The sequence below is a fragment of the Ahaetulla prasina genome, chromosome 1, assembly GCF_028640845.1.
Source record: "Ahaetulla prasina isolate Xishuangbanna chromosome 1, ASM2864084v1, whole genome shotgun sequence".
Taxonomy (NCBI): domain Eukaryota; kingdom Metazoa; phylum Chordata; class Lepidosauria; order Squamata; family Colubridae; genus Ahaetulla; species Ahaetulla prasina.
In genome coordinates this window covers 11,460,616-11,481,139 of record NC_080539.1, presented here as the reverse complement: position 1 = coordinate 11,481,139, position 20,524 = coordinate 11,460,616, and the positions used below count along the sequence as shown (strand labels likewise).

At 41.7% G+C, this 20,524-nt stretch overlaps 1 protein-coding gene across 1 annotated transcript in view; it reads left to right on the top strand.

Annotated features, from left to right (window-relative positions):
* The window catches only part of HNF1B (HNF1 homeobox B), a 121,806-nt gene that overhangs the window by 90,038 nt on the left and 11,244 nt on the right, over positions 1–20,524 (top strand). The window contains exons 5-6 of the mRNA XM_058163867.1: positions 11,885–12,054; positions 16,444–16,446. Coding sequence (XP_058019850.1) covers positions 11,885–12,054; positions 16,444–16,446 — 173 coding nt within the window. The remainder of the gene's footprint in view (positions 1–11,884; positions 12,055–16,443; positions 16,447–20,524) is intronic.

Here is a 20,524-nt window from a genome sequence, read left to right as displayed (position 1 = left end):
CTGCAGGCAAGTTGTTCCACTCATTAATTGTTCTAACTGTCAGGAAATTTCTCCTTAGTTATAAGTTGCTTCTCTCCTTGATTAGTTTCCATCCATTGCTTCTTGTTCTACCCTCAGGTGCTTTGGAGAACAGCCCGACTCCCTCTTCTTTGTGGCAACCCCTGAGATATTGGAAGACTGCTATCATGTCTCCCCTAGTCCTTCTTTTTATTAAACTAGACATACCGAGTTCCTGCAACCGTTCTTCATATGTTTTAGCCTCTAGTCCCCTAATCATCTTTGTTGCTCTTCTCTGCACTCTTTCTAGAGTCTCAGCATCTTTTTTACATCATGGCGACCAAAACTGGATGCAGTATTCCAAGTGTGGCCTTACCAAGACATTATAAAGTGGCACTAACACTTCACGTGATCTTGATTCTATCCCTCTGCTTATGCAGCCCAGAACTGTGTTGGCTTTTTTAGCAGCTGCTGCACACTGCTGGCTCATATCTAAATGGTTATCCACTAGGACTCCAAGATCCCTCTCATAGGCATGACTATTGAGCAAGGTATCACATATACGGTACCATGCTGCACACTGCTGGCTCATGTCGAGCAATGTCCATTGTTTTTGTTAAAACATTATTTTTTAAAAAAATTCAGGTGCTTGGCCACTGGTTCCTATTTATGACCGTTGTTGTGTCCAATGTCATGTGAACTTGTGAACTTCTGACCAGCAAAGTCCGTGGGGAAGCCGGATTCGCTTAACAACTGGGTGACTAACTTACCGACGGCAGCGATTCACTTAACAAGTGTGCGCAAGAAAGGTCGTCAAATGGGACAAAACTCAATTCATAAACGTCTCACTTAGCAACGGAAACATTGGACTCAACTGTGGTCGTAGCAAATATGCAAAGAGATGGATTTTAGCTTTTTTGTAAAGAGGGCAGCCCCTCTAGCAGGGTGAAGGGATGGTTCTTTCCCCTGCTTCTTGATAGCCCAAAATGCTCACACAAGGGATGCTTTATTTTAATTGTGACATCAGGTGACTTAGAACAGGGGTTTCTAACCTTGGCAACTTTAAGACTTGTGAATTCTGGGAGTTGAAGTCCACAAGTCTTAAAAGTTGCCAAGGTTGGAGACCCCTGACTTAGAAGATGAAAGATAAGTATATTCTGACCCAACTCAATTCTGATTTTCTAACCTTGGCAACTTTAAGACTTGTGAATTCTGGGAGTTGAAGTCCACAAGTCTTAAAAGTTGCCAAGGTTGGAGACCCCTGACTTAGAAGATGAAAGATAAGTATATTCTGACCCAACTCAATTCTGATTTTCTAACCGGTTTTGCTGGGCTGAACGTGGATAAGTTTAGAAGAAGCTACATAGGCTGTTTTTGGACCACAGGTAGTCTTTGACTTGCAAACAGTTCATTTATTGACCGTTCGAAGTTACAACGGGGCTGAAAAAAAGTTTCTCAGGACCGTTTTTCACACTTATGACCATTGCAGCATCCCATGGTCACATGATCAAAATGCTTGGCAACTGTTTCATATTTATGACGGCTGCAGTGCTCTGGGGGTCACGCGATCCGCTTTTGCGACCCTCTGACAAGCAAAGCCAATGGGGAATCCAGATTCACTTAACAACCGTGTTACTAACTTAACAAAGGCAATGGTTCACTTAATGATGGTGGCGGGAAAAGTCGTAAAATGGGGCAAACTTGCTTAACAAATTTTTCACTCGGCAACATAAATTTTGGGCTCAATTGTGGTCGTAACTGGAGGACTGCCTGTACTTCTGTGCAGCCCTTAGCTTAATTTCCAAATCCCTTTTCAAGTAAGCCATCCCAACGTCTGGCAATTGCAGTGTGTCTCTTTTGCACAGAGTGGAATAATATTTTGGGAGGGGGGGGGTTGTTGGAGACAAAGGGAGGCAAAAAGAGAAAGATGAAAGAGGCTGGTCCTGACCTTTATGCTACCCTGGCTCACTGCCAGCGTACAAACCCCAGAAAATTAAACTCGGGAGCAAGTGGCATTCAATAAAAATGAAATATTATCCCTCTGTCTTAATGGATGGCTACTACAAGTAGTATACATAACTGCAGCAGGGATAGGGAACGCTGAAAAGTTTGAAAGTTTGTGATAAGCATGCTTATGGGAAACCTTTGATGAGTCCTAAAAATGTCAGGATAGAATAATGGAATGGAAGTTTTTGGAAGGAATTTGGGAGATCAAAGGTCATGAGAAAGTATTGATTTGAAAAAATGAGGGCAGCCCCGTTTACCAGGTAGCAACTGATGAGGTTCTTCCTCACCTTTTTCTCAATTAAAATTGGCATACAGGTAGCCCTTGACTTATAACCATTTATCCAGCAACTGTTTGAAGGTACAATGACACCAATTTTTTTTACTACCAGTTCTCTGGGTGTGGCTTGTGGGCATGGTGCGGTTTGGTAGGTGTGGCAGGGGAAAAATACTGCAAAATCTCCATTCCCACCCCACTCTGGGGCCAGCCAGAGGTGATATTTGCCAGTTCTCCGAAGCATTCAAAATTTCCACTACCGGTTCTCCAGAACCTGCTGAATTTCACCCCTGAATGGCACCGAATAACATGATTTACAACTACAAGTAATCCTTTTTTTTTTTTTATTGAAAGCGTTTTAAAAAACAAAAACATTTCCTTTTTCCCCTCCTCCCAAAACCCCTTCCCCTCCTCCCCCGGCTTCCCGGGTCAATCACAAGGTATTGTTATACATAAACCAAACATAGAATAAAATTTTCCCTTCCAATCCAAATAACCACATCCAAAGCTTTTCATCTCCCAACCCCCTCCCCATTACATAAAATAACTTTCTAATTATTCAAAGGCAATCTGATATTTCTTAATCTGATATCAGTTTTGTAGATAATCAATCCATTTTTCCATTCAATTAAATATCTTTCCTGCGTATTGTCTTTTAAAAGCTGAGATTTTAGCCATCTCAGCCAAATTAATAACTTTCAATATCCATTCTTCTATTGTAGGTATCTCTTCTTCTTCCAGTATTGTCCAATCAACAGTCTTGCTGCTGTTATTAAATTCAGAATCAATTTAGTCTCAATCCCTGTACAATCCGTTATAATTCCCAAAAGGAAAAATTGTGGCAGGAACTTTATCTTCTTCTTCAGTACATTTTGAATAATCCACCAAATTCTTATCCAAAAGACCTTAATTTTCTTGCAAGTCCACCAAATATGAAAATATGTAGCATCATCACAATCACACCTCCAACATTTCGCTTGGATATTAGGATACATACATGATAATTTTTTGGGATCTAAGTGCCATCTATAAAACATCTTATAAAAATTTTCCCTTAAATTCTGTGCTTGTGTAAACTTAACATTTCTAACCCAAATTTTCTCCCATGTTTCCAACATTATTGGTTCCTGAATATTCTGTGCCCATTTTATCATACAATCCTTTACCAAATCCTTTTCCAAATCTATTTCAAGCAACACATTATACAATCTCTTTATATGCTCCTGGGTCTGATTTCTAATTTGCTTTATTAAATTTTCCTCCCTTTGCATTATACCAATTTTTTGATCTTCTTTCCATCTAGCACTTATTTGCCCATATTGAAACCAAGTATAATTCCTCCCTTCTTCATTTAATACCTGTAATGATTTTAATTGCAATCTACCTCCTTCAGCATACAAAAGTTCTTTATAAGTAATCATTTCCTGTTTCTGTTCTATATTTATATTCTCTATTAAATTTGCATCCCCAGGGTCCCATGATCAAAATTCAGAGCAACTTGGCAACTGGTTCATATTTAGAGTATGACGGTTGTAGTGTCCCTGGGTCACGTGATCAGCTTTTGAAAACTTCTAGCCAGCCAAGTCATGTGAAAAGCAAAGTCAATGGGGAAGACAGATTCACTTAACAACCGGGTGACTAACGCAACAACTGCAGTGATTCACTTAGCCACTGTGGCAAGAAAGGACGTAAAACGGGGCAAAGCTCACTTAACAAATGTCTCACTTAACAATGGAAATTTTGGGCTCAATTGTGGTTGTAACTTGAGCTCTACCTGTAGTCATTGGCGTTTATAACCATTGGACCCAGAATCAAAATTCTGGAACTTGGCATGTATTTGTGAAGAGTTGCAGCATCCTGCACGTGTGAAGGGGTGCCGTGTTTATTTTATTTTATTTATTTTGTCAAGCATGTATTTTATGACAGATACAAGTGTAAACGTAATTATAAATACATGTAAAGGCTATGAATAAAAGAAAACATTAGGATAGGGACGGTAGGCACGCTGGTGCGCTTATGCATGCCCCTTACAGACCTCTTAGGAATGGGGTGAGGTCTACAGTAGACAGTCTAAGGTTAAAGTTTTGGGGATTTGGGGAAGAAACCACAGAGTCAGGTAGTGCGTTCCAGGCATTGACCATTCTGTTGCTGGAGTCTTATTTTCTGCAATCAAGTTTGGAGTGGTTCACTTTAAATTTGTATCTATTGTGTGCTCGTGTGTTGTTCTGGTTGAAGCTGAAGTAGTCATTGACAGGTAGGACATTGTAGCAGATGGTTTTATGTACTATGCTTAGGTCAGACCGAAGACGGCAAAGTTCTAAGTTGTCTAAACCCAAAATTTCAAGTCTGGTGGCATAAGGTACTTTATTATGGGTAGAGGAATGGAGGACTCTTCTTGTAAAATATCTCTGGACTCGTTCAATTGTATTAATGTCCGATATGCAGTGCGGGTTCCAGACAGATGAGCTGTATTCAAGAATTGGTCCGGCAAAAGTTTTGTTAGTTTGCAGTATGCCCTAGTTTGCAGTTCAATATTACCGGAGAAGAAGCTATGGAAGATTCCCATTCCTAAGAGGTCTGTAAGGGGCGTGCATTAGAGCACCAATGTGCCTACCTTTCCTGTCCTAATGTTCCCTTTGATTGTATACAATTTCATATAGTTATTACATACTTATGGTTATATATATGCTTATATATCGTATAGTTATTTCATGCTTATGCTTATATAGGCTCAAGTTACAGAAAGATCTTGACAGACTTGAACATTGGGCGCTATCTAACAAAATGAAATTTAACAGTGAAAAAAGTAAGGTTCTACATTTAGGCCAAAAAAACAAAATGCACCAGTACCGTATATGTGGTACCTTGCTCAATAGTAGTACCTGTGAGAGGGATCTTGGAGTCCTAGTGGATAACCATTTAGATATGAGCCAGCAGTGTGCAGCAGCTGTTAAAAAAGCCAACACAGTTCTGGGCTGCATAAACAGAGGGATAGAATCAAGATCACGTGAAGTGTTAGTACCACTTTATAATGCCTTGGTAAGGCCACACTTGGAATATTGCATCCAGTTTTGGTCGCCACGATGTAAAAAAGATGTTGAGACTCTAGAAAGAGTGCAGAGAAGAGCAACAAAGATGATTAGGGGACTGGAGGCTAAAACATACGAAGAACGGTTGCAGGAACTGGGTATGTCTAGTTTAACAAAAAGAAGGACTAGGGGAGACATGATAGCTGTGTTCCAATATCTCAGGGGCTGCCACAAAGAAGAGGGAGTCGGGCTGTTCTCCAAAGCACCTGAGGGTAGAACAAGAAGCAATGGGTGGAAACTGATCAAAGAAAGAAGCAACTTAGAACTAAGGAGAAATTTCCTGAAAGTTAGAACAATTAATAAGTGGAACGACTTGCCTGCAGAAGTTGTGAATGCTCCAACACTGGAAATTTTTAAGAAAATGTTGGATAACCATCTGACTGAGATGGTGTAGGGTTTCCTGCCTGGGCAGGGGGTTGGACTAGAAGGCCTCCAAGGTCCCTTCCAACTCTGTTGTTATGTTATGTTATGTTATATATAGTGTTGTGACAAATAAAATAAATAAAAATAAAATAAATAAAGTTAGGTTAAAAACTAATGCTTTATCAGCAATGCTGTTACAGTGAGCTCTGGCGTTTAGATCCTTTGGCATGAGTACTCCAGGATCCTTGACAGAGTGAGGGTCGTCTATTAGGTCATGCGGTTCAAACTTCATCACCTGGACAAAACTAGAAAACTTCTGCAGAGTCCCACAGGCAGCCCTGATCTCTTTGGCTGCTTAAACACATCCGATGACCCTTTTCCATGGTTAAGTTATTTTGCTTTCCCGAAGGGTTAGCGGAAATGGTGGACTTATACAGACAGACCAACGGACACCAGCATTTTTGATAGATGGGATATGACAGTTTGTAACAAATCACCCTGGAACCCCAGAACTGATAATAGAGGTTTTATTTCTCAGATGGGCTCCTTGGTTAATTATTTCTGATCTGCTCAATGAGCATGCCAGTATGGCATCCAGTGGTGATCTCTGAAGGGACATTTATTTTTAACTAAGTTAAATACCTCTGCAATGAATCATTCCATACCTACTTCGATGCACCTGTTGAATATAGAATATAGAATAACAGAGTTGGAGGGGACCTTGGAGGTCTTCTAGTCCAACCCCCTGCCCAAGCAGGAAACCCTACACTACTTCAGACAAATGGCTATCCAACATCTTCTTAAAAACTTCCAGTGTTGGAGCATTCTCAGCTTCTGCAGGCAAGTTGTTCCACTGATTAATTGTTCTCACTGTCAGGAAATTTCTCCTTAGTTCCAGGTTGCTTCTCTCCTTGATTAGTTTCCATCCGTTGCTTCTTGTCCTGCCCTCAGGTGCTTTGGAGAATAGCTTGACTCCGTCTTCTTTGTGGCAGCCCCTGAGATATTGGAAGACTGCTATCATGTCTCTCCTAGTCCTTCTTTTCATTAAACTAGACATACCCAGTTCCTGCAACCATTCTTCATATGTTTTAGCCTCCAATCCCTAATCATCTTTGTTGCTCTTCTCTGCACTCTTTCTAGAGTCTCAACATCTTTTTTACACCATATCTTCAGGTACCTTCAGGTAGTCCCCAACTTACGACCACAATTGACTTACGACCCAACATTTCCATTGCTAAGTGAGACATTTGTTAAGTGAGTTTTGCTCCCTTTTACGACCTCTCTTGCCACAGTTGTTAGGTGAATCACTGCCGTTGTTAAGTCAGTTACACGGCTATTAAGTGAATCCGGCTTCCCCATTGACTTTGCTTTTCAAATGGTGATCACATGACCCCGGGGCTTTGCAACAGTCATTAAATACAAGCCGGTTGCCGAGAATCCAAATTTTGATCCCACAGCCAAGGGGATGCTGCAACAATTATAAGTGTGAAAAATGGTCGTAAGTCACTTTTTTCAGTGCCATTCTAACTTTGAACCAGTGGTGGGTTTCAAAAGTTTTTACTACCGGTTCTGTGGCTTGGTGGATGTGGTATGGCTTGGTGGGCGTGGCAGGGGGAAAGGATACTGTAAAATCTCCATTCCCTCCCCACTCCAGGGGAAGGTTATTGCAAAATTCCCATTTCCTCCCGATCAGCTGGGACCCGGGAGGCAGAGAATAGATAGGAGCGGGGCCAGTCAGAATTTTTACTACCGATTCTCCAAACTACTCACAATTTCCACTACCGGTTCTCCAGAACTGGTCAGAACCTGCGGAAACCCACCTCTGCTTTGAACTAAATGAATGGTTGTAAGTCACTAAGGACTTAACTGTAGCTGTTCTTGTTTTCTTTTCCAAAGGAAAAGGTTGGGGAAGAAATGATTGAAAAAAGAAAGAGAAAGACAGAAGCCCCGTTTAGAACAATGCAAAAGGTTAAATTCACCAGATAAACTCGGCAGGGCTGTTGGAAGGTGCCACAAAATTAAATTAGCCATTCAGACTGCACTGTAGGATGCCTTGAGCCCAAGACAAATGAAAGCCATTGATGCTAAAATCCCTGGATTAGTTACAGAAGGAGAAAGAAAGAGATTAATTTAAGCAGATATATCGATACACCCGATTGTGAGAAAGCAAATCCTACCAATGATTACAAATAAGCAATGACGAAATATAAAATTTCACGTGGTTCCAAAAAGCCCATTTGCTGTCACTGAAAAGACAGGAATACCCCAAAAACCTATTGAAAAATATAAGATGAAATCAATTGGGAGCCACGGGATTAAATTCATGTAGCAAATAAGGAATATTAAATAATCTTGGCGAGTATTTTTTTTCTCAAGAAGGAGTAAACATTTGGTGTTTATTTCACTCTGCCCAAAACATGAAAGTTGTGATCTCTTGTGGCAAATTTAAAAGTTGGAATTTTAAAACAAGGAAGTTGGCTGGTTGGCTGGCTAGCTGGGGAAATTCTGGGAATTGAAGTCCATAGATGTTAACGTTGCCAAGATTGGACACCTCTGATCTAACAAATTCCTGAAAGCTTGGCTTTCATTCCAATTATCCATCAATAGACACACAGATAAATCAGCATGAGGTAGTAAGCAATGTGCGGTATTTATGCACAGTATTTGTGCAGTATTTATATTCAGAAGAATAGAATCAAATAGAATAGAATAGAATAGAATAGAATAGAATAGAATAGAATAGAATAGCATGCAATGCAATGCAATGCAAATGCAATGCAATGCAATGCAAATGCAATGCAATGCAACGCAATGCAGTACCTTGGAGATCTTCTAGTCCAACCCCCTGCTCAAGCAGGATACCCTATACCATTTGAGTCAAGTGGCTGCCCAGTCTCTTCTTAAAAACCTCAATTGATTAAGCATCCACCATTTCTGAAGGCCAGCTGTTCCACTGATCAATTGTTCTCACTGTTAGGATATTTCTCCTTAATTCCAAGTTGCTTCTCTCCTTCATTAGTTTCCATCGTTTCTTGTCTTGCCTTCTGGTGCTTTGGAAAATACGTTGATCCCTCTTCTTTGTGGCAGCCTCTCAAATACTGGAAGACTGCTATCATGTCTCCCCTTGTTCTTCTTTTCTCTAGACTAGCCAAACCTCAATCCTGCAACTGTTCTTCATATGTTTTAGTCTCCAGACCTTTAATCATCTTAGTTGCTCTTTCTCTGCACTTTTTCCAAAGTCTCAACATCTTTTTTGTGATGGGGTGACCAAAACTAGATGCAGGATTCAAGGTGTGGTTCTACTAAGGTTTTATAAAGTGGTAATAACACTTCGCATGATTTTGATTCTATGTGTCTGTTTATACCACCAAGGATTGTAGTAGCTTTTTTGGCTACTGCCGCACATTGCTGGCTCATATTTAAGTGATCGTCCGCTAGGAATCCAATGTCCCTCTCACAGTTATTATTTTTGAGCCTGGTTTCGCCTAAGCAGTAAACCCGCCACCAAACCAAACCGAACTGAACTGAACCAAGCTGGCAAGTTATTAGGCAGTACCCTGGTAGTTTGGTGGAGCTGAGGTTTCCTCTTTGATGTTTCCTTGATTAGTATTGTTGTCTGCCTGTTTGTTTGTCTGGTGTTAGTCTGATTTAAAGAGAGCTGTGGGGCAGTCAGTAGAGCTGCCATTCTTAAAAAAATGATGTTGTAACTCCACTAGTGTCCTTTCCATTCTACACTGTTGCCTTCTCTCTTTGTACCTGGATGCATTGATTGCTATATATTGAACTCAGAACTTGGAGATCTCAATTTGAGCAGAATGTAAATACCATTTGGGGCAGTGGTGAAATCCAAATTTCTTTACTACCGGTTCTGTGGTAGACGTGGTAGGGGAAGGATACTGCAAAATCTCCATTCCCTCCCCACTCTGGGGGAAGGATATTGCAAAATCTCCATTCCCTCCTCACTCCTGGGGGAAGGATGCTTTAAAATCTCCATTCCCTCCCGACTCCGGGGGAAGGATATTGCAAAATCTCCATTCCCACCCCACTCCAGGGGAAGGATACTGCAAAATCTCCATTCCCTCCTCACTTCTGGGGGAAGGATGTTGCAAAATCTCCATTCCCTCCCCACTCCTGGGGGAAGGATATTGCAAAATCTCCATTCCCACCCCGCTCCAGGGGAAGGACACTGCAAAATTCCCATTCCCTCCCCATTCCTGGGGGAAGGATATTGCAAAATCTCCATTCCCACCCCACTCTGAGGCCAGCCAGAGGTGATACTTGCTGGTTCTCTGAACTGCTCAAAATTTCTGCTACTGGTTCTCCAGAACCTGTCAGAACCTGCTGGATTTCACCCCTGATTTGGGGGATGGAATCCCAATTGCTGGAACCTCTCACTTAAGAATCTGTTGTGAGGTTTGAAAAATATGTGTAATAAGTGAGAGAATAGGGGATGTCTGGACATTAGAGATATTGAAAATAGATACAGCAATAGAGAGAGATAAGAGGAAGGAGAGAGTTGGAAGGGAGAGAGAGGGAGAGAGAAAGAAGGAAGGGAAGAGGAGAGGCGGTAAGGCAAGGGAAGTAAGTGTAGGAGAAAAGGTTAGATAGGGAGGAAGCAGGGTGGAGGAGGAGAAGGGAAAGGGAAGTAGAAAAGGAGGAGGAGAAGAGAGGAAGAAAGTAGGTATGAAGAAAGAAGGGAGGGAGAGGAGTGCAAGGGAAGAGATTGCTGTGAAAAGGCAATGGAGAAAAGACAACCCCGAAAATATTCCAAGTATAAAAATGGAAATAGTTAAACAAAAAAAAAAGGAATGAAAGGGAATGAATATGAACAAAAATTGAGAAATTAGAAAATGAAGGGTGAAAGTAGATGTGATTCAATAAAATATGCAAAGAAATATTAGGAAAGGAATAAAAAACTATGTGTGTGGGGGGGGAAAGGAACATCTTGGCTAAAAGAAAAATCTATTTGAATATTTTGAATTGTATAAGATAAGAAAATGTCAATACTCTGTTCATGAATTGTGTGGAAGGGGGGAAATTGAAAAACCAATAAAAACTTGTATATATAAAAAAAAGAATCGGTTGTGCAGTGGGAAAGCCAGATTCATTTAACAACCATTTTACTAACTACTGCAATGATTCACATGACAGCAATGGCAAGGAAGGCCGTAAAATGGGGCAAAACTCATTTTAAACAACTTTCTTGCTTAGCAACATAAATTTTGGGCTCAATTGTGGTTGTAAATTGAGACCTGTCTCCCGCAACCTGTGTGTTCTCATCCTGTTTTAGATATAAAATGCAGCTGGGTGACTTTGGTCTAATCACCAGGAGACTGTAAGTTCTAGTTCCTCCTTAGGCATGAAAGCTGGCTGGTTGACTTTGAGCCAATCATCAGGAGATGGTGAGTTCTAGTCCTGTCTTAGGCATGAAAGCTGACTAGTTGACTTTGAGCCAATCACCAGAAGACGGTGAGTTCTAGTCCCATTTTAGGCATGAAAGCTGACTGGTTGACTTTGAGGGAATCACCAGGAGACAGTGAGTTCTAGTCCCGTTTTAGGCATGAAAGCTGACTGGTTAACTTTGAGCCAATCACCAGGAGACGGTGTGTTCTGGTCCCATTTTAGGCATGAAAGTCAGCTGGTTGATATTGAGCGAATCACCAGGAGACAGTGAGTTCTAGGCCCATTTTAGGCATGAAAGTCGGCTTGTTGATTTTGAGCGAATCACCAGGAGACGGTGAATTCTAATCCCATTTTAGGCATGAAAGTCAGCTGGTTGATTTTGAGCCAATCACCAGCAGATGGTGAGTTCTAGTTTCCTCCTTAGGTATGAAAGCCAACTGAGTGATATGGGGCTGGTCCCCCTCTGTCAGTCCAATCCAACTCACTGGGTTGTTGTGGTGCACATATGAGGAGAAAGTATTATGTGTGTTCGCTGCCTTTTTTTTTTCAATCCAAGTTCTTTTATTTTATAATTTATACATATCAATGCGTGAATGGTATGATACCTGTGTTCGCTGCCTGGAGTCACTTACAAAAGTAATAAAAGTGGGATATAAATAAACAACAAACAAAACAAACACTCTTCTACATTTGTCCTAATTTAGCTTTAAAAAATTGCTATGATTTCTTCTCTCTGATTGCATTCTCGCAGGGGTCCGCTACAGCCATCCAGGTGGCAACGAAGTCACTTCTTCAACTTCCATCAGCCATCATGGTAACAACTCGATGGTGACTACCAGCCAGTCTATTCTCCAGCCAGTATCTCCGGCCAGTTTGGACCCAGGTCACAGCCACAGCCTGCTGTCCCCGGACGGTAAAATGGTGAGCACACCTGGGCTATTGTACCTCAGGTGCTGATAAGATAAGTTAGTTTAGGAGGCGAAAAACAAACAGATTTTTTTTTCCCCTACATGTTAAAACTCTCCATTTCCTCCCCCCAACGCCCCCCAAGACCTGCATTAAACAATGAAAGGCTTGTAAGCAGGAGGAGGGTAAAGGCCTGGATGCTTTCAGGGAAAATAGCCTTCTGACCTTCCCGTTCTCTGCTTAGGCATTGAAACACGCCAATAAAAACTGTTCTCAGGGTATTGATCGAATGCCTCTCAAATTGGCACAATGGGGTGGATCAGTGTTTACTCTTCACTGCTGATGGCATTCCGCATGATTAAAAAAAAAACAGGCCACCAAAATCTTGATTAAGTCATCCCAGATTCCACTTAACTCTTCAGATTTTACAATTTTATTTAGCAAGCTTCAACAATTAATCAGTGGAACGACGTGCCTCCAGAAGTTGTGAATGCTCCAACACTGGAAGTTTTTAAGAAGAGGTTGGATAACCATTTGTCTGAAGTGGTGTAAGGCTTCCTGCCTAAGCAGAGGGGTTGGACTAGAAGACCTCCAAGGTCCCTTCCAACTCTGTTATTCTATTCTATTCTAATTCCCCCCCCCCATTTTACTTCTACAAATATGGACATCAAAGGGAGTGAAGGATACAGTGATAAAAATGCTTTTATCAGGATAGTGCCATTGATAACTTAGCCTTTGCTGCAGTATTGGGGTGGATTCTTCAGTTCAAGCCGTATATTATTCTACCATAATAGAAAAATTGGTTTCACACAGCTTGGTACCTAATTTACAATGACAAATTTATTCAACTTCCCCCAAAGAACTGATAAACAGGAAATAAAAAGAAAAAAAATATCTTTGTCTTTTTAGTTATTATTTAGTTACTTTTTAATTATTGGGCAGATGAAAATATAAATTGTTTTCTTTTGCGGGGTCCTTGGTCCGTCTGAGCTTGGTGGTTTTCTTGCAGATGTTTCATTACTAAACTAGATAACATCATCAGCACTGATGATGTTACCTAGTTTGGTAATGAAATGTCTGCAAGAAAACCACCAAACGAAGACAGCGCAAAGGAGACACCTCTGTGATATATAGGAAAACCAATGAAACCAACCTCAAGTGGTAGCTTTTAATCTTCACTACAACACCTTCAATTCCAAAGGATGTTTTTGTGTTTTAGCTTAGGGTAGAACTGTGAAGCTCTTTGTATTATCTGAGCTTGGTAGTTTTCTTGCAAACATCTCATTACCAACCAAGGTAGCATCATCAGTGCTAGTAAGGGAGTACTGAGACTGATGATGCTACCTAGCTTGATAATCAAATTTCTGCAAGAAAATCACTAAGCTCAGAGAACACCCAAAGACCCTACAGTTCAACCCTGAGCTAAAAATATTATCTTCTATTGGTCATTTTCTTCTTTTCCTACTTTTTCAGGCAAACTTTCTCCCTTTCTCTTACCTCCTATTTTCAGGAGAAGAGGGTATATATTTTGATTTGTTTATATCAGTGGTGAAATCCAAATTTTTTTACTACCGGTTCTGTGGGCATGGCTTGGTGGGAGTGGCAGGGGAAGGATACTGCAAAATCCGCATTCCCTCTGCACTCCTGGGAGAAGGATATTGCAAAATTTCCATTCCCACCCAGTTCTGGGACCAGCCAGAGGTGGTATTTGCCGGTTCTCCGAACTATTCAAAATTTCCGCTACCGGTTCTCTGAACTGCTCAAAATTTCCGCTACCGGTTCTCCAGAACCTGTCAGAACCTGCTGGATTTCACCCCTGGTTTATATCCTTGTTGCTGCCTTAATAATCAAAGTAAAGGATTAAAAAAAAAAGAAACTAAAATGAAGCACAAAAGGATCCCAGAGCTTACTCCTCAGTTTCTCCCTCTTCACAATCCCAACGGGAACAGATGTTTCTGCTTTTTCCTGTTCGTATTTGAAATGCAAGGATCTTTCCTACAATATCTGTCCCTGATTTAATTTATTTTATTTTTATTTATTTTATTTATTTGTCACAATAGTATATATAAGTATAAGCATGAAATAACTATACTATATAAAGCATATATATAATCATAAGGATGTAATAACTATATGAAATTGGATACTATCAAAGGGAACATTAGGACAGGACCGGTAGGCACGTTGGTGCTCTTATGCACGCCCCTTACAGATCTCTTAGGAATGGGGTGAGGTCAATGGTAGATAGTTTTTGGTTGAAGCTTTGGGGATTTGGGGAAGAGACCACAGAGTCTGGTAGTGCATTCCAGGCATTAACAACTCTGTTGCTGAAATCATATTTTCTGCAATCAAGATTGGAACGGTTCACATTAAGCTTAAATCTATTATGTGCTCGTGTATTGTTGTGATTGAAGCTGAAGTAATCTTCGACAGGAAGGATGTTGTAACAGATGTTTCTATGAGGTAAACTCAGGTCATGTCGAAGGCGGCGGAGTTCTAAGTTTTCTAAACCCAGGATTTCAAGTCTGGTGGTATAAGGTATTTTGTTGTATTCAGAGGAGTGGAGAACTCTTCTTGTAAAATATTTCTGGACACGCTCAATTGTATTAATGTCCGAAATGAGGTATGGGTTCCAGACAGGCGAGCTGTATTCAAGAATTGGTCTAGCAAATGTTTTATATGCTCTGGTTAGTAGTGTAATCTTTCTGGAGAAGAAGCTACGCAAGATTAAGTTTACAAGTGTTAAAGCCTTTTTTGCGATGTAGTTGCAGTGGGCTTTGATCATTTGATATGAAAATTAGATCATTTGATATGAAAACTCCAAGGTGTTTAATGGGGTGGGGGTTCATCTACAAGGTAATGACCATCAAGCTTGTATTTAGTGTTCAGATTCTTTTTTCCAATGTGTAAGACAGAGCATTTGCTGGTTGAGATTTGGAGTTGCCAAGTTTTTGACCATTCCGACACAAAGTCAAGATCTTTTCAAAGGGTAGCTGTATTGTTGGTAGTGTTGAATAGTTTAATTGGAGGAAAATTGCACGGGCACTTTTTATTGATGATCCCAAACCGGCTACGAATGTGCACATTGTTTACGTTTACACCGTTGTCCTGTGTACACTCATCTCAGAAGTAAAATTAATTGCACTTTCTTCTAAGTAAAACAGTGGTACAATCGGGAGAGCAAAACAGTTGTGGGATTCAACCGGTTCGCACCACTTCGGCTGAACTGATGGTTAAATTTTTTATTTTTTATTTATTTATTATTTAGATTTTTATACCGCCCTTCTCCCGAAGGACTCAGGGCGGTGTAACAGCCAGATTAAAACAATACAATATACAATTTTAAAACAACAAATTAAAATAACATATTCTATAATGGCCGAAAAATTTAAAAACCGTCAAATTTGACCCAATAAAACAGAATACCCCAATTTAAAATTATTAAAATTCAAAAAATTCAAAATTTAAAAATTAAGAATTAAGCCAGTCCCGCTTGGATAAACAAGTACGTTTTCAATTCACGGCGAAAGGTCCGAAGGTCAGGTAATTGACGCAAACCAGGGGGAAGTTCGTTCCAGAGGGTAGGTGCTCCTACAGAGAAGGCCCTTACCCTGGGGGCCGCCAGCCGGCATTGCTTGGCGGACAGCACCCTGAGAAGACCCTCTCTGTGAGAGCGTACAGGTTGGTGGGAGGCATAGGGTAACAGCAGGCGGTCCCATAAATACCCGGGCCCTAAGCCATGGAGCACTTTAAAGGTGGTAACCAACACCTTGAAGCGCATCCGAAAGACCACAGGTAGCCAGTGCAAACTGTGCAGGAGCGGTGTTACCCGGGAGCAACTTGTGGCTCCCTCAATCACCCGCGTAGCTGCATTCTGGACTAACTGGAGCCTCCGAGTGCACTTCAGGGATAGCCCCATGTAGAGAGCATTGCAATAATCCAGACGAGAAGTGACTAGAGCGTGAGTGACCGTGCATAAGGCATCCCAGTCAAGGAAGGGGCGCAGCTGGCGAACCAGGCGAACCTGGTAAAAAGCTCTCCTGGAGACGGCCGCCAAATGGTCTTCAAACGACAGCCGTCCATCCAGGAGAACGCCCAAGTTGCACACCCTTTCTGTTGGGGCCAATGACTCGCCCCCAACAGTCAGCCGCGGTTGCAGCTGACTGTACTGGGGTGCCGGCTGGCCCCGCCCCTTCCAGAAGTCTCACCCCCCCCCATGGCCCTTTTTTGCTCTAGGGGCATTCAGTGGGCCGAGTGCTGCCTGTTACACCCCCTGGCCACACCCACCATGGCCACGCCCACCCAGCTGGTCATTAGGGCAGAGAACCGGTGGTTAAATTATTTGAATCCCACCACTGTAGCCAAACATAAGTTATCGTTTAAAATGTATTCCTAATACAACAGCAGGTTTTTTTAAAAAAAAAAACGTAAATAGATCAGAATTTGCACTGGAATTTGGCCTATGAATTATTCCGGGGTTTAATTCCTAGCATGTCTTGGGGGCCTTTATTCCAGAGAATGCCATTATGGATCTGAAGTCTTTTATCACAGGGTTTAAATTCTTTCCCAGTCAGGTGACTTCCCCTCCCTTGCCACATTAATTCATTTTTTCCCCCCTGTCCTAATTGTTTTTCCAAGATGAGCTGGAGCCTAATGGTGGCTTTTCGCAAATATATATTTTTAAATTTTTATTATGTATGCATGCCTGGTTTAGCTAAGCTGAGGAATGTCTCCTTCCTTGAGGGAAGATTAGAAGGAACAATGTTCTCCTGTGCTGAGGAACATTTTTATTTTTTTTATATTTTATGGGCAGTTTACAGTGTGAAATATGAATGTCTGACCCCAGGTCAGGAGCTTGGTTCTTGGGAAGGGAAGACAGCTGTATCACAGTGGGCCTAATGAAACAACCAGCTCCCTTTGTAAAGATCACATTGTTAGTCTTCTGGTTGTTCAACTACTCTCCTCAGTCTTGCTTAGAAGTTTCTTTGAGGTTGATATGAATGTAGGGTTACCAGGTATAAATAACCCACGACTTACAACCATTTGTTTCAGGGGTCTCCAGCCTTAGTACTTTAAAGTTTGTGGACCTCAACTCCCAGAGTTCCTCAGCCAGCTTTGCTGGCTGAGGAACTCTGGGAGTTGAAGTCCACAAGCCTTAAAGTTACTAAGGTTGGAGACCCCTGATTTGTTTAATCTCCGTTCGAAGTTACAACCTCACTGAAAAAAAGTGACTTATGACCATTTTTCACACTTACGACCGTTGCCCCATCCCCACAGGTCACGTGATCAAAATTCGGATGCTCGGCAACCGGTTCATATTTATGACGGTGGCAGTGTCCCGGGGTCATGTGATCATCCTTTTTTCAATCTTCTGACAAGCCGAGTCAATGGGGAAAGTCAGATTCACTTAACCACCGTGTTACTAATTTAACAACTGCGGGGGATTCACTTAACAAATGTGGCAAGAAAAGTCGTAAAATGGGGCAAAACTCACTTTACAGATTTCTCACTTTAGCAGCATAAATTGTCGTAAGTTGAGGACTACCTATACAATAGTGTATTCTCAACTTTGGTGACTCAAAGACCTGTGGACTTCAACTCAGCTGGCTGGGGAAATTCTGGAAGTTGAAGTCCGCAGGTCTTCAAGTCGCGAAGGTTGAGAAACACACAGAGTTAGAGGACTGGAAGTGACTTCTGTTGACATAAAGACCACTCATCTAGAGTTACCAAATATTAAGCACCAAGTCTCATGAACATCTCTTGTTGTTGTTGTTAGTTGTGTTGTGTTAGTTGTGTCCGACCCATCGCGACCCCATGGACAACGTTCCTCCAGGCCTTCCTATGCTCACACCTACTGCTTCAGTGACTCCATCCAGCGACCTCATTCTCTGCCGTCCCATTCTTTTGCCCTCAAACTTTCCCAGCATTAGGCTGGGAAAAGACTCCAGGGAGTCCTTCTTTCTCATTAGGTGGCCAAAGTATTTGAGTTTCCTCTTCAGGATCTGGCCTGCTCTAAAGAGCAGTCAGGGTTGATTTCCTCTAGGACTGACCGGTCAGATCGCCTTGCAGTCCAAGGGACTCGCAGGAGTCTTCTCCAGCACCAGAGTTCAGTGGCCTCAATTCTTTGGCGCTCAGCCTTCCTTATGGTCCAACTTTCACAGCCATACATTGCAACTGGGAAAACCATAGCCTTGACTATACGCACTTTTGTTGGCAGGGTGATGTCTCTGCTTTTTAGTACGCTGTCTAGATTTGCCATAGCTTTCCTCCCCAGGAGCAAGCGTCTTTTAATTTCTTGGCTGCAGTGATCTTGGAGCCCAAGAACCACTCTAGAAAACAATTTCCCCACTGCTGTTGATCGTCCCATCCGCCAGTTGGCAAGGTGAACGGAGACCCATCCTTGACCGATGCCCTCTGTGTGAGCAAAATATGTACTTTCAAAATAGGAAGATGTCAGACTCCTAGAATCAACAATGAAAACAGTCAGTGCTTTGACGCCTAAAATCCTTTCCCATGAACACACTTGGCAAAATACAATTGTCAATTTCAAACATCTATCATTTCGTCTGAAGTCTATCTCTCTCTCTATTTTTTCCCCCTTTAACTACCTTTATACTACAGGTAGTCCTTGACTTGCCCCCAGAACCGAGCCCAAACTTTCCATTGCTAAACAAGGCAGTTAAGTGGGTCGTGCTCCATTTTACAACCTTTTTTGCCACAGTGGTCGTTAAGCGAATCACTGCATTTGTCAAGGAAATCATGTGGCCCTTAAACAAATCAATCCCATTGACTTTCCTTGTTGTGAAGGTCGCAAGTGGATATCACATGACTGTTTTAAACGCATGCCGGTTGCCTAAATTTTTGATCGCGTGACCATGGGAATGCTGCCAAGGTTGTAAGTATGAAAACTGGTCATAAGTCACTTTTTTTCACTGCCGTTGTAACTTCGAACGGTCACTAAGCAAATGGTTCTATCAGTGCCGTTGTAACTATGAACCAGGGGTGAAATGTAAAATTTGTTACTACCGGTTCTGTGGGCGTGGCTTGGTGGGGGAGTGGTAATGTGACTGGGTGGGTGTGGCCAATTTTTTTTTTTTACTTTTAAAAGCATTTTTTCTACAACCTCTTCAGCCGACCTCTTCTTTCAAAAGCATTTTTTTTTGCCTTTAAAAGACAAAAAAAGCCTCTGATGATAATAATAATAATAATAATATTTTAATTTGTATACCGCCCTTCTCCCAAAGGACTCAGGGTGGTGAACAGGCAGATAAAATACAGACATATACAATAGTAAAAAATGATCAGGCAATTCATTTGGGATCATCAAAGAAGCCTTTTAAAAGCATTTTTTCTACAACCTCTTCAGCCGACCTCTTCTTTCAAAAGCATTTTTTTTTTGCCTTTAAAAGACAAAAAAAGCCTCTGATGATAATAATAATAATAATAATATTTTAATTTGTATACCGCTCTTCTCCCGAAGGACTCAGGGCGGTGAACAGGCAGATAAAATACAGACATATACAATAGTAAAAAATGATCAGGCAACTCATTTGGGATCATCAAAGAAGCCTTTTAAAAGCATTTTTTCTATAACCTCTTTGGATGAAGAGGTTTTAAAAGCCTCTAATGATCCCAGCTGAACCACGCGATCGTCAGAGGCTTTTTTTTTAACCTTTAAAAGCATTTTTTCTTCAGCCGAAAAAATGCTTTTAAAAGTTTTTTTAAAAAAGCCTCCGAAGATCGCGCAGCTCAGCTGGGCATGCGGGGGGGGGCAGAGATTTTTGCTACCAGTTCTCTGAACCACCCGCCGCCATCGCTACCGGATCAAGTGATCCGGTCCGAACCGGGAGCATTTCACCCCTGCTATGAATGGTTACTAAACGAATGGTTGTAAGTCCAGGATTCCCTGTAATGTAGCTGTTTTCTCCACGTTGTTTGGGCTCTGCCAGGCCTCGGTGGCAGCAGACTTAGAATATTTGAGCAATTCATCGGGTGGGGTTATTTTTCTTGGCCTAGCTTGACTGATTCAAGTCACACTAGATGGTTTTTATGGCCTTCCTTTCTCTCTCTCTCTCTCCCTGGTTGGGGATGCATAGTTCTTGACTGAGACAGCCTGGTCTTCCATCCAGAAAGTCATTTGTTGACTCTTGAAGCCAGGGTCAACTGGGCCTCCAGACAGATTCCTGCCACCCCCTTGAAATGAAATGTGAGGCATATTTTCAAGACAGTCTTTCTTTTTTTTCTTTTCCTCAAGTGAAACCTTTGTAGGAGTTGTGAAGTTAATGGAATTTCGATTCAGGCTTAGCAAAAGTATCTCAGGGGTTGGAGGAGGTGATGGTGGGTTTCACTTAAAGCAAAATGCGAGCTGTGTTTGGATGGCCTCCTTCATCTACAGTAGGGCTCTCCCAATGACAAGACTTGTGGACTTCAACTCCCAGAATTCCTCAGCCAGCCATGCTGCCTGGGGAATTGTGGGAGTCGAAGT